At 36.2% G+C, this 13,736-nt stretch overlaps 1 protein-coding gene across 1 annotated transcript; it reads right to left on the bottom strand.

Moving 5' to 3' along the window:
- Positions 1-3,727: 3,727 nt before the first annotated feature.
- LOC147074338 (uncharacterized) lies at positions 3,728-8,248 on the bottom strand. The gene is made up of 2 exons (XM_085943953.1): positions 7,624-8,248; positions 3,728-3,744 (listed from the first exon to the last, which is right to left on the bottom strand). Exons 1-2 carry the CDS (start codon positions 8,246-8,248, stop codon positions 3,728-3,730), a joined length of 642 nt encoding a protein of 213 aa, XP_085800079.1.
- Between the last annotated feature and the right edge of the window lie 5,488 nt (positions 8,249-13,736).

The following is a 13,736-nucleotide window of genomic DNA, read 5'->3' as shown; positions in this document are numbered from 1 at the left end:
TGAATTCAATTCTGCTTAAAGATGGCCAAAAGTATTAAAAGAATGCATTGTCGTCGTGTTTTGATGTATTCTAAAAGTTTCAAATGTCTAGCTAGTCGGGAAGTTAGTTAAAAATCTTGGTCAAACAAGAAAAAATTTGTACTGCACAAGAAAAAATCTGTACCGGACAAACAAGAATACGACCAAATAAAAATGTGGTAAAATACTACACGCCATAGGTGTAAAATCGTCCATTCTAGGAACAATGGTAACGTATTGGGAACTAATGGAGTTAACTAATGAGATATATCTATGATATCACATCAGTCTTTAAAAGCTATTTGTTAAACAATTAATATTCAATAATATCCTTACATGCTACCATCAAGTACCTTCGGTCGATAGTATTAATATTATTATTTATTGTATGTACCTATGTAAATATATTTTTCATTTGCTAAATATTATTATGAAAACTATTTTACTTTCAAAACTAATTTAAGTAGTAAAATTTCATGTTACGAAAGTGATTAATTGCCTATATATTATGTTTTATTATTGATAGTAAACTTGCGAATTGTTAATACACACCTTTTACGATAGACGACAAACACTCTACTACCTTCCCATAGTTCCAAATCGTTTTTTATATTGCGTACAATTTTTTGGACGAATGTTACTGATAACACAAACATATTTCATGCACTTGAAAACCGTTTTAGTAGATAAAGACAGGAAATCTAACAATGGGGTGTCCATGATAAGACATGGAATTAATAATTACCTTCCGTGTGTTGGTGAAAATTTTGCTATCTCTGATTGAAAAAATATTATCGATTTAAATATCACCAATATCCTAGGTACCCACCAATTTACAGGGTCGTATTAAAGTATTGGATTTTGGGCTACAACCCAGGGGCATCGGCCAACTGTAGTGGTCCATCATATTTTTGTATGCTCCTCTCTGCCATAGCATAATATTATACATGAACGAATAGAGCTCGAACAATTTTGCCAAATAAAGATAAACAACCTTAGACTATAGATACATCTAGACGCCACCCATTGCATTACTAAATGAAGCTGTGTGCCGTGCGTTTAGCTTGTGGACGAGCGAACGCATTCGTACACAAATGTTTGAGACCATAGACCATTTCGCTAGTGCTTGCCCAAAGTGCTCGCACTAGACGCTCAGAATTGAAATATAATTTTCTATTTTTTTACGTTATATAGTATTTTTAAGCGGTCAAAATGCAACCATTAGATAAAGATATCCTCAATTTAAGTTATTTTAAAGAAACACTAGGTCACTGATATTAAAATATATAATAATATACTTACAAATAAATTATCACGAACATGTATCAACTTACCTATGAAACGTAATACCATTTTCTTGCTTATCAGTACGGTTACCACATTTTTATACAACACACAGAACCATATTTTCTACTTAATTAACTAAAAATATTTACCACTGACTTTATGTTTAACACAAAAAATATCAATTTTAGCAACACGCGCTCGCAGGTTATCGATGCTTAGCTATGCAACAAACTAAGATTTGGCGGCGACACCACAGCAAATCATCTTACACATCTGTAAACCGTTTGTCTTACTCTAGCGCTTGTCGCAGAGATTATAAGGGTGCTGAATACTTTCTCACTCGCACTTATGCATCGTTTTTGTTCAGGCCTTGTAAACAACCTTATTTTTGATGACCCTTTTTTATCCACACTTTATGATAGAGTAGTAGGTATTATAAAAAAATTATGTAAAGCAGTGTCAGACCAAAAACCTTTTTTTTCCTACGAGTCATATCCGCAAATGGTCATTTACGACAAATTTAAATTATTGGCTTTTTTAATACTCACCGAAGCGCTTTCCAAATTGAGCTACTATTGGCGATCGGCTTTTGTATTTTAAATCAAAGTAGGTATTACTTTAATTACTAACCGATGTCACGGATGACTCCAAGATTTTTTGTTTGTAACTTACTTGAACTTTCTAATAATTTGCCGCTAATAAAAGCCGATTGCCAATAGTAGCTCAATTTGGAAAGCACTTCAGTGAGTATTAAAAAAGACAATAGTTAAAATATGTCGTAGCGTGGGCGCGATACCTGAGAGATGCAGGTTCGATTCCTGCGGGAGACTTTTTTCTATTGGTTATAACATATTTTCTCAGAAGTGTTTTCAAAATTATGTAAGTTCAATAATTAGAATGTTACATTCTTAAATCTTGTGAATTATTCGTTGAATAAAAAAAATAGTCAATAGTAAATTAATTATTATTGATAAATTTTCGGGATGGAAAGTATATTTTTTCGTTGCATAACATTTGAAGGGCAGGCGAAAGAAAGATCAATGTCCACGAAAATCTCAAAATGAGTTGATGATGACAACTTATGGAGAACTTTCAGATATCAGATCTGATATCAGAAAAAAACAGTCAAATTCAAAAGAAAGAACTTCGTCACAAACATTTTTTGTCAAAGAATATTTATACCTATATATTTTTCTTTCCAAAACTATACATTTAACCAGAGTGAATTGTGATTGTAATTAATATTAAACTTATATGCAAAATAACTTTTAAATTTTAGTTTAATAAATAATATACTTAACAAAGAAGTTATTAAGTTTTTTCATTTTATCTCAAAACTGAATTAATGTGACAATGATCTTTCTTTCCCCATTCCCTTCATTTGTGACTTGAAAACAAGTGCAAAAAACGAATTTCGGCCGCAATATCAATAATTACAAGATAAAAAGAACTTTTTATATACAACGTTTTTAAATTTTCTATTGAATTATTATGCTCAATATGCTCAAACTTGTACTTGATAATACGAACTAAATAAAAAACAAACTAATAAACAAATACAGAATACTGAAATGTCATTTTGAGATTTCATTTTGATTTCCATAGTAACGCACGTATATATTAATAATTTAGTTGCTAGGACCACCCCCTTAGCAACCAATAAGAGTCTTTTACTTTTTACGGATTTTTCTGAAATAACTTTCCATACAAAACAGAATTAACTGAAAATGAATCCAATTCTGCTTAAAGATGGCTAAAAGTATTAAAAGAATGCATTGGCATCGTGTTCTGGTATATTCTAAAAGTTTCAAATATCTAGCTAGTCGGGAAGTTAGTTAAAAATCGATTGCAAGATTTGTTCTGGACAAACAACCACCGGACAAACAATAATACGAGCTAATAAAAACGTTGTAATAAAGCTACCACCGCTCCATAACTATTATTGCGTTGTAATACCCACTGTGATACATGTTTTAATGTCGGCTTATCACATAGGTTATTTTAGCATAAGAGTGCCTCCAAACCTGCCAGCGCTACAAACTTCTATATGCCTAAAACCACCACTGTTTGAGAATAAATTTCGTGGAAATGCTATAATTCTCAGTGATGTGTATGTCAATTTAAAGATTTTTTGTTTGTTTGTCTTTTTAAGGCTATACTTCAGTTGAGGCATGGTCTAAAAAGATCGTGGCTAGGCGATGCGCGGATTGTGCAAATGACGCGTGCCAAAAAGTAGTAGAGGCGTAAAAAAAAATAAGTCACACACGAGTAATTTTGCTTTGTGAATGTTATTAAAAGTTGAAAGCCGATTCTGATCCAAAGAAATCAAGAATTCCACCAATTTATAAATATCGGATGGCGTCATTTTCAATATGTCTAAGGCCGGCACTTTCTTTAAGGACGTTCTCTGCGAATATCTTCTTCATTCCTCAGTGACAGCTGTAAATCAATGACACAGATAATTGTTGATTAGTATCACTTTTATTATTTGATAATAATTAGTAGCACCACTTCGTATCTACTATGTTTTATTTATTTTTAATCTTGAAGGTCCAAGAGCGGATTGTACATCAACAATTGAAAATGTAAAAACAATAATAATTAATGTCAAACATAATAATATAATAATTATATTATTATAACAGATAGATTGACATCTTCTCTAAAAAAAACATATATTATATGCAATCCAATCAGATAACTTACGTTATTCAATATGACATGCTGTTCAATTATCATATTATACTAATCAATAATCACTTCAATTGTGTTAAAATCTCAATTGGATAGTGTTGGTGACATCTTATTATATACATATCTTTAACACAGATCAAATATTAAATACATCGGTTGAAGTATCGCTCTTTTTACAACGTTTTTCTTAGGTCGTATTCTTATTTGTCCGGTACAAATCTTGCAATCGATTTTTAACTTTCTTCCCGACTAGCTAGACATTTGAAACTTTTAGAATATATCAGAACACGATGCCAATGCATTTTTTTAATACTTTTAGCCATATTTAAGTAGAATTGAAGTCATTTTTAGTTAATTCTGTTTTCTATGAAAAGTTATTTCGATACCATTATTGGTTGCTATGGGGTCCTAGCAACTAAATTATCAAATAATATATACGTGCGTTACTATGGAAATCAATATGAAATGACATTTCATTATTCAGTATTTCTATCAAGTACAAATTTTTTTGATCGTTTAAGCTAGTCAAGTCAAGTTTTTATGATTCAACAGACAATTTAAAAACGTTGTATATAAAAAGTTCTTGTAATTATTAACACTCAACTTACTTTTGTTTGAGATCGAGAAATCTCGTCTTCAGAATTCTCCAGAAATAATCAAAAAACGTTGAAAAATTTTAAGAATTATCATTTCTTGTGAAATCATCGATGAGATTCTCGAGAATTCGAAAAATTGTTACAAAACAAATTTTTTTTTTTGTAATGCAGAACTGTTCTAACTTCTATTTGAAATATTTTACAGAGATGTTCTTTGAATCATACTATTTAAGTTATTTATTATTTATATTTATGTACAGAGCGTTGGAGGGGAGCTCGAAGCAGGAGCACGGAGCGGTTGGGCAATGGGGTTTTATCCTGAGTAGGAGCGGAGCCGGAGTACCGAAAATTTGTAGTGCTCCACTGCTCCAGATGTGTTTTTGGTTATTGAATTTTCATCCTAAAATCCAATGAAAATATTATATTTGACACTTTGCAATACTGGCATTATTTGAATAATTCTAAGTGAGAAGAGGCAGATAATGAAATACAATTTGCTGTCGGAATTTTGTTTAATATATTTAATAATTAAATAGAATAGACGAACAATAAACCTAATTTTAAAACTACTTATTTTTTTAATCTTTAACATTTGTATACATATAATACTTACCAACATATTAAAACTTTCGTCCTACTAAAATATTATGTAAACATGTAGGTATCTATGCAAACAATAACAAAGTAGGTTATTTCAAAGAACACCCTTCCAAAATATTTCAAACGTGAGTTAGAATAGTTCTGCATTCAGATTTTTTTTGAATTATAAAAATAAATTGAAACGGAAAAATAAAGCTACCCACCGCTCCATAGCTATTATTGCGTTGTAATACCCACTGTGATACATGTTTTAATGTCGGTTTATCACACAGGTTATTTTGTCATAAGAGTGCCTCCAAACCTGCCAGCGCTACAAATTTCCATATGCCTAAAACCACCACTGTTTGAGAATAAGTTTCGTGTAAATGCTATAATTCTTAGTAATGTGTATGTCAATTAAAAGATTTTTTGTTTATTTGCCTTTTTAATCTATTGTCCGAAAATCAATATTAAAATTGGTAAGTAGATACGAGGGTGGGTCAATAAGTCCTTAGAAAAGCCGACAGGTGGCGCGACTATTACTGCAAGCGGTTTGTTTTCATGCAGCGGCACTACCGATTCAGTATGCTGCGAAGTTTCAATCAGATTGGTCGGGTTGTTGTGTGTTTCTCGTACATTTAAAAAAAAAATTGCTTGTGGAAAATGGAAAAATGGAAAATGGAGAAAATTGAGTTTAGAGTTGTTATTAAACATTTTAATATAAAAGGGTTAACAGCAAAGGAAATAAAAAATGAGTTGGATTTAGTTCACGGCATATCTGCTCCTTCACTTGCAACTATTTATAACTGGTTAAATGAATTTAAACGTGGTCGTACATCAACAAAGGATGAACCACGCTCAGGACGTCCTGTAGAGGTGACTACACCAGAAATGATCAATAAAATCCACGATATGGTGTTAAGTGACCGAAGATTAAAGTTGAGTGAGATAATTGAGGTTACAGGGATCTCAAAAGGTAGCGTCATTTCTATTTTACATGACAAATTGGGCATGAAAAATATTTCTGCAAGATGGGTGCCGCGTTTGCTCACAGTTGACAATAAACGCAGTAGGGTGGTGGCCTCTAAAGCCCTGTTGTCGCTCATGCAACGCAATCCGGATGAATTTTTTCGTCGCTTTGTGATGTAGATGAAACATGGATACACCACTATACTCCCGAGACGAAAGAACAGTCAAAGCAGTGGATTGCGAAGGCAAACCATGTCCAAAGAAGGCGAAAACCGTAAAATCAGCTGGTAAGGTTATGGCTGCTGTATTTTGGGATGCACGTGAAATTATTTTCGTTGACTATTTGGAAAAAGGAAAAACAATAACAGGGGATTATTATGCATCTTTTTTTTTTTTTTTTTTTTTTTTTTTTTTTTTTTTCTAGATGCCTTCTCTTAAGGACTTTGGCACGCAAACTACTCTACTTGATGCTAGTCAAATGAAAATTGTGCCGGCTGAGAGAATATGCCTTATTGAAAACTGTTCTTCTACCCGCATCGGGTATTGCTGATTTGAATTCGGCCAGGGCCTATGATACCGCCTTGCTAAAACCCTGGAAAATTCTTAGTAGCGCAAGGCGGAGGTGATTCTGATGAATATTTTGTCGTATTCATTGGGAACTGAGGACTGCGATTTGTAGTCGAGTTTTTTCCCGTGGTAAAAGAAATGTCGCATTGGACTAATGTTCTAAGTATATACTTATCCTATCTTATATGATTGCAGTCACTGGATCTGAAAGGCATGAATCATCTTTACATGTCACCATTTATTATTTTTATTCTTTTTATTACATCAATACAGAAATTAAAAAGGGCATCTCTTCCGGCCTCGTTTGCCATGGTCCCCGGAAGGTCTCGAATGTCCGCATCTGCCATCTGTAATAAAAAGTTCAGGTTGTGCCGCTCCTTGCTAAAGATTTGACAATCTAGGAGTAAATGTAAGACGTCCTGGTCGCTTCCGTCGTCGCATGGACACTTTCCATCAGATGTTATTTTAAACCGGTGCAGGTATGCTCGCATGACTCCGTGACCTGTAAGAATCTGAGTCATCTCAAAACACAGTCCCTTATGCACCCTGACGTCTCGTGCTGCTAAAATTGAAGGTAAAAACTTTCGGGTCAACTCCCCTGTCGATGAGTTTATGTATCGTGAGTTCCATTCGTTTTTCACCATGTCTGAAATTGTAATTTTCGCGTAGCTCAGAGGAAATTTGTCATAAGCTACCGCGGTCTTGGGTTCAGAGGCACCATGCCGAGCCAATTTGTCAGCTCTTTCATTTCCTTCTATCCCGGTGTGTCCCCTTATCCACTTGAAGTGCACCTCGGGGTGGCGCCGTCTCAGTAGAGCGGACTCGCTGTGAATAGAAAAGACAATCGGATTAGTAGACAACGGATTTCCAATTGCTTGGATTGAGCTTTTGGAGTCCGAATAAATACAAATACTATGGTTTTCGGTGAGCTTTCGCTGAATTGGATCTGAGCCTGCCCACTCCAGAGCGCATCGGATGGCATAGAGTTCGGCCTGCATTACCGTACAATAGCTGGCAAGGCGGTACTTACGAGCCGCTATCTCACCGCCATTAATGTATGCCACAAACCCTGCACCAGTACCGCCATCAATTTTGCTCCCATCCGTGAAAATCGGCATGTTATTGCATTCGTTGCTTTCCAACGTTGCAGGATAAGAAACCACTTCAGAAAATAGTCTAGCCGGGTGTGGCAGCCTTCTATAGTCCACCGGTTTTTCGTAAAGCCTGTCGTCAGGCAGAAAACCTGCGAGGCCCTCCTCGCCCTTCTTAGCTCTGTAAATGAGAGCGATTTGTTTTAAACGTAAATCTAGAGGCATAAGTCCTGCTAGAGCTTGCGTTGAATTGAGCGAAGCCGTTCGGTAAGCTCTGCATATTCGTATCGCTAGTGCTCGCTGAACCGTATTGAGTTTTTTTGCTATGTTTTTCCGTTTGGCAGCTTCATGCCATATGCTGGCCGCATACGTGATCATAGGCTCAATAGCACAAGTGTAGAGAATTCGAAGAGCTTCAGAAGATACACCCCATGTGTGTTTGGCCATTCTTGCTAGTTTGAGCGAAGTCACCGCGGCTCTTTTGCAGATGCTGTCCGCATGCTTTGACCAATTTAGTTTGTCATCGATTACAACCCCTAAAAGTTTAAGATCCCTAGAAAAAGATAGAGGTTGCCCATTCATCACCAGCGAAGGCGGAGAGACGCGCCTCCTAGTAAAGAATAAGGCCTTCGTTTTCTCCGCGGAGAAAGACAGTTTGACCTTCCTTCCCCAGGCCTCGACGCTCTCCAGCACGCTGTTAGTCATGGATTCTAGAGAACCAAGTTCTTTGGATTCCATAATCAGCAATACATCATCAGCAAAGGCCTGTGCGTGTACACCTTCAAGAAACGGCATAGAGAGAAGATCGTCGAGAACTATGTTCCACAATACAGGGCCGCAAGACGAACCTTGTATGCATCCCTTTGATGTCTCTTTGGTAGCAGATGCTCCAGCATATTCGACGAAGACTTCTCGGTCGGATAGATAGTTTTTGATGAGCCTGAAAATGTTAGCGGGACAATTTTTAGATTTCAACTGTTGAAGAAGATATGGCCACCATGCGTTGTCAAACGCGCCTTTGATATCAAGAGATACCGCCACTACGAGCTGACCATCGCGATTAGCCCCCTGATTCTATCAATTGCTGCATGAAGCGCGTCTTCAGTACTCTTTTGAGGGGTGAAACCGTACTGGTATTCGCTGAGCAGATGTTTAGTCTGAAGTTTCCAGGAAACTCGATTAATAAATAATTTTTCGAGTACTTTACCGAACACGGGCAGCAATCCGATGGGCCGATATGACGAGACGTTAGCGTAGTCATCCTTTCCCGGTTTGGGAATGACCACCACTCTAGCTACTTTCCAGATTTTTGTAAAATGACCAATTCGCAGACAAGCATTATAAAGAGCGACAACTATGCTAGGAACAGTTAAGAATGAATTGAGACAGATATCCGCCGTGAAACTGTCGTGTCCCGGAGCTTTAGCTGGATTGAACAGCCTCATTGTTCTTTCGACCTCCTCGAGAGTGAAGTTCTCGTCGTCATCTTCCTCTGAAGGAATCGAGGCCGCATTTCGGATCAATGTCTGTTGCTCCGTTTCGTTTGCAATACTGTCGTCTGGAAAAAAATACGCAAGAAGAGCCTCTGCAGATTCGAGAGCCGAAGAGGTCATGCGACCGTTGATTGTCAGAGTTTCAGGCGGTTTGAACGCCTTACTTTTGAGCAATCTCTGAAGACTAGACCATACATTCTCTTTTCCCTGAGCCGAGCAATGGCTCTTCCAGCTTTCTAATTTCGCTTCCGCAATTGCAGTTTCATACTTATTCTTTGCGGCTTCAAAAATCTGTCGAGTGAACGGCCGTCGAACCACGCCTGAATTTCGAAATTTTGTCCTTGCTACTCTAAAAGCCGTCTTCAGTGTATCCAGTTTCGGACTCCACCATGGATTACTTTTTCTTTGAAATCCTTCGCCCGAAGAGCGCACCATCGTGCTCTCGCATGCTGACTCGTTCGCCAATGACCATTCTTTGACAATGTTTTCGAGCTCATGTGCGTCTGTGACGCTATCCAAACTATCTACAGTGATACCGCGATCCTGAATCTGGGAAATAAGTGCAAGCCCAAAATCTATCCAGTTAGCCTTGGACGTCTTAAACAAACCTGGTCGCTGTTGATTGACATTTGAAGTTTTGTTTGCAGCGTAGCTATCTGCGGCCTGTAATGAAAAAACAATCGCATTGTGGTCGGATCCCAACGCTGCATCACGACATACTCTCCAATTTTCGACTCTGGTGAGCAGAGCGTTGGAACACGCCGTAATATCAATATAGCTTTCCAGCTTACGAGTTCCTCTGATCGTTTCAAACGTTGGGACAGAACCCTCGTTTAATACGTTTAGGTCGTGCTGTGCTAAAAAATCTGACACGGCTGTGCCTCTGCTATCAGTACGTCGACTGCCCCACCAGATGCTCTTTGCGTTTACGTCGCCTCCGAGTAACAGCCTGTGACCCTTTGAAGTGTTCATTAGCCTGCTCATGCCGGTCAGCGATTCATCGATGTGCACCGATGGCGCGCAGTACAGTGATCCGACCAGTAGCGTTTCTTGGACCAGCTAAAAAACAAAATTGAAGAAAAACGGCCTCATTTAAACAGGAAAAAAATCCTCTTTCATCAGGACAATGCCCGTGTTCACACATGTTTACGATCAATGGCTAAAATTGAAGAATTGAAGTTCGAATTGGTCGACCACCCACCGTATTCGCCAGATTTAGCCCCCAGTGACTTTTTCCTTTTCCCAAACTTAAAAAAATGGCTAAGTGGACAACGTTTTTTTTCAAATGAAGAAGTCATCGATCGGACAAATGCTTATTTTGAGGACCTTCCGAAAACTTATTTTTCTGACGGTTTAAAAAAAATTGAGAAACGTCTAACCAAGTGTATTGAGCTCCAAGGAAATTATGTTGAGAAATAAAAAAAAAATACAAAAATAAAACCTGTTTTAATGCTTTTTTCTAAGGAATTATTGACCCACCCTCGTACCAAACGAATTTGTAGATAATTTGAAACTAAAAATGAAAGGGAACCGCGCCACGGTAAAAGAAGCTGTGTTAATATAGCGTGACTGGCGTACTCTCTAGAGGGGTTACATGTAAATTGCACGTAAAACCTTTCACCGTAGCACAGTTCACCGTGAGCTACTATCGAAATGATATGGCGTAAACTACTGTCCAACAAGATCTTCTTGGCTACGTGTTAAAACTGTGAACTAACAAGCTTTGATTGAAGCGTCTTCCGGTTAGCGACGAGATGTCCATGTGTTAAAACTGTGAACTACTAACACTCCTCCTATTTAGTCGACGACAGCAACTTCCGGCTTGTGCCTGAATCTTCTTGTTGGACAGTATACGGTCTCAAATTTTATTAGATTCAATACGAACATTAATTCAATTTTCATTGCCGATTTTGGCAAAATTCATAAATAAGAATGAAAACTTAATCCAACCTAACAAATAATCCAGTATATTGGCTATTTTCAAAATTTGTTTGCTGCTGGCTTCCTGTAAAGTGTAAACCGACAAGAACCGTGTTTTATTTAGACATGAATTTTATATCGGTACTATACGACCCAAAGAGGTTGTACGGTCTTTATTATACGGCCATATATTTCCGATACCATAACCCGAAGAAATCAGAACAAAAATAAAATACTTATAATAAGTTAATAAGCCTACACTCTAATAACAATTTATATAAGTAGGTACTTATAATTAATCAATATCGAAACCATAATGCTACTTCAGTTTTATAATTGACATATTTAGGCCAATATTTATCATAAATTACTACACTATTATTCCATCATGATTAATAATATACTAGCTGAGCCAGCTGGCTCTCGCCAGTCTGTCTCGCTAGGTCTTGCAGACAGCTTTTCGTCATAGTGACTTGGTGTTGGATTTTAATATAATAATTGTAACGTGTGTATAGACGGCGCCATAGTTTTCCCTTCGAGATGGATTTTCATTCACGTCAGACAATTGAAAATTTATCTGATTTGTCAGTTTTACGATCTGCATGTCGTCACTGCCAATACAAATTTGGAGTCATGTGCGTAGTCTATTCTGGAGTCTGGCCTTCTCAATATCATCTGACACCATTTCAGGCTGCTAAGCTTAGCAGAACTGCTGGCAATCGCCGATTGCTACCACTGTCATTTTAATTTTAATACAATATATGTATAGGTATGTGCATTTAAATATGATAAATAATTATACATCTCAATCGTGATTATCATTAATAGCGATCAGTGGCGAAGGGTGGAGGTAGGCTCTTAAGATCCGCCATAAATATTGCATACTAAACTTTATCAGTCAAACGTATATGTTTTTTTTGAGCTATGACTACAATTTACAGATGGTATTGGTTAGTTTTTAAAAGCCAATTAAACCCTGCCTAAACCAAACCATAATAGTTTTGGTATATTTTGGGCGATACGACAAAATTGTGCACACTTTTTCATTCATACCTATTTGTTTTCGTTGTATTACGAATACATATTACACATATTGTTGGTTCATTTTTTAAATTCATTAAGCCCTGCCTAAACCAAACTATAATCGATAAAAAATATTACTCTATCCATAAAATATTCAAAGTTATGTATAATTTAATTGCATAATTTTAGATACTTTATAGATATGCGAGTATTTTTTCACTATTATCTATTATGGCTTGGCTTTCGCAGGGTTTAATTGTATTTCAAAAACTAACTAACACCCTCTGTAAATTATAGTCTTATTTCAATGAAAACAAATACGGATAACTGACAAAGTTTAGTGTGCACTATTTATGGCGGATCTTAACAGCTTACCTCCACCCTTCGCCACTGAATTAGCGATCCAATATAACGCGAATATTAATCCCTTTCGGGTCCCATTTACATAATAGAAAAAGGTTAGCAGCATAAAAAAATAAATTTAAACATTATTTTGTTTCATTGTCTATAAAAAATAAATGCTTGGAGCCATAGAATAATATTTTAAAAATCATATTTTTTTTTAAATTAACCTTAAACAATATAGTTTCCCGGTGAGGGACATTCATATCGAGACAAATGTTGATAAATAATGAAGCAATACATATTATATCTGATAAGAATATGAATTTATAAGACCTAAAGATGTGGAATCAGCTTAAAAAGGCCTTCATCCAGCAGTGGATTGATACAGGTTGATGACGATAATGACGATATAAATGGGTAGGTATATAAAATCACAAATTTAAAAAAATATTGCAGTTTATATGACCAAGAAGAGTAGAATTAGGTTGGTATAACCTTCATCCAGCAGTGGATTAATCTTGGTTGATGATGATAACGACGATATTATGAATGGGTAAATATAATATCAGCAATTTTGATAAATATAGCAATTCATATGACCGACAGAAATTCAAACAACTTAGAGAGGCCTTCATCCACCGGTGGATTGATTCAGGCTCATAATGATAATGGAAATATAAATGGATATAATATAATATCACCGATTTTGATAAATAGAGCAATTCAAATGACAGAAAGGAGTAGAATCAGGCAGGTCAATGATGATAAGGACGATAGAAATAGGTATAATATAGTAGTAGAATCAGGTTGCAGAACTCTTCATCCAGCAGTGAATTGATCCTGGTTGATGATGATGACGATATGAATATGTAGATAAATGTAATATCACCGATTTTGATAAATACAGAAATTCATATCACAGAAAGGAGTAGAATCGGGCTAAGGAGGTCTTTAAGTAGTGGATTGGTGCAGGTCGATGATGATGATGATGATGACGATATGAATATGTAAATAAATGTAATATCACAGATTTTGATAAATACAGAAATTCATATGACAGAAAGGAGTAGAATCAAGCTAGGGAGGTCTTTATTAAGCAGTGGATTGGCTTAGGTCGATGATGATGATGATGATGATGATGACGATATGAATAT

This window comes from Rhyacophila brunnea, unplaced genomic scaffold (genome assembly GCF_057557595.1).
Source record: "Rhyacophila brunnea isolate RB1 unplaced genomic scaffold, BYU_Rbru_1.0 scaffold_16, whole genome shotgun sequence".
Lineage (NCBI taxonomy): Eukaryota > Metazoa > Arthropoda > Insecta > Trichoptera > Rhyacophilidae > Rhyacophila > Rhyacophila brunnea.
Note: the sequence above shows the minus strand (reverse complement) of the source record. Positions and strands in the feature narration are given on the sequence as shown.

Coding starts and splice junctions, on each gene's coding strand:
- LOC147074338 (XM_085943953.1), bottom strand. CDS start 8,248: ATGGCCAAACACACATGGGGTGTATCTTCTGAAGCTCTTCGAATTCTC.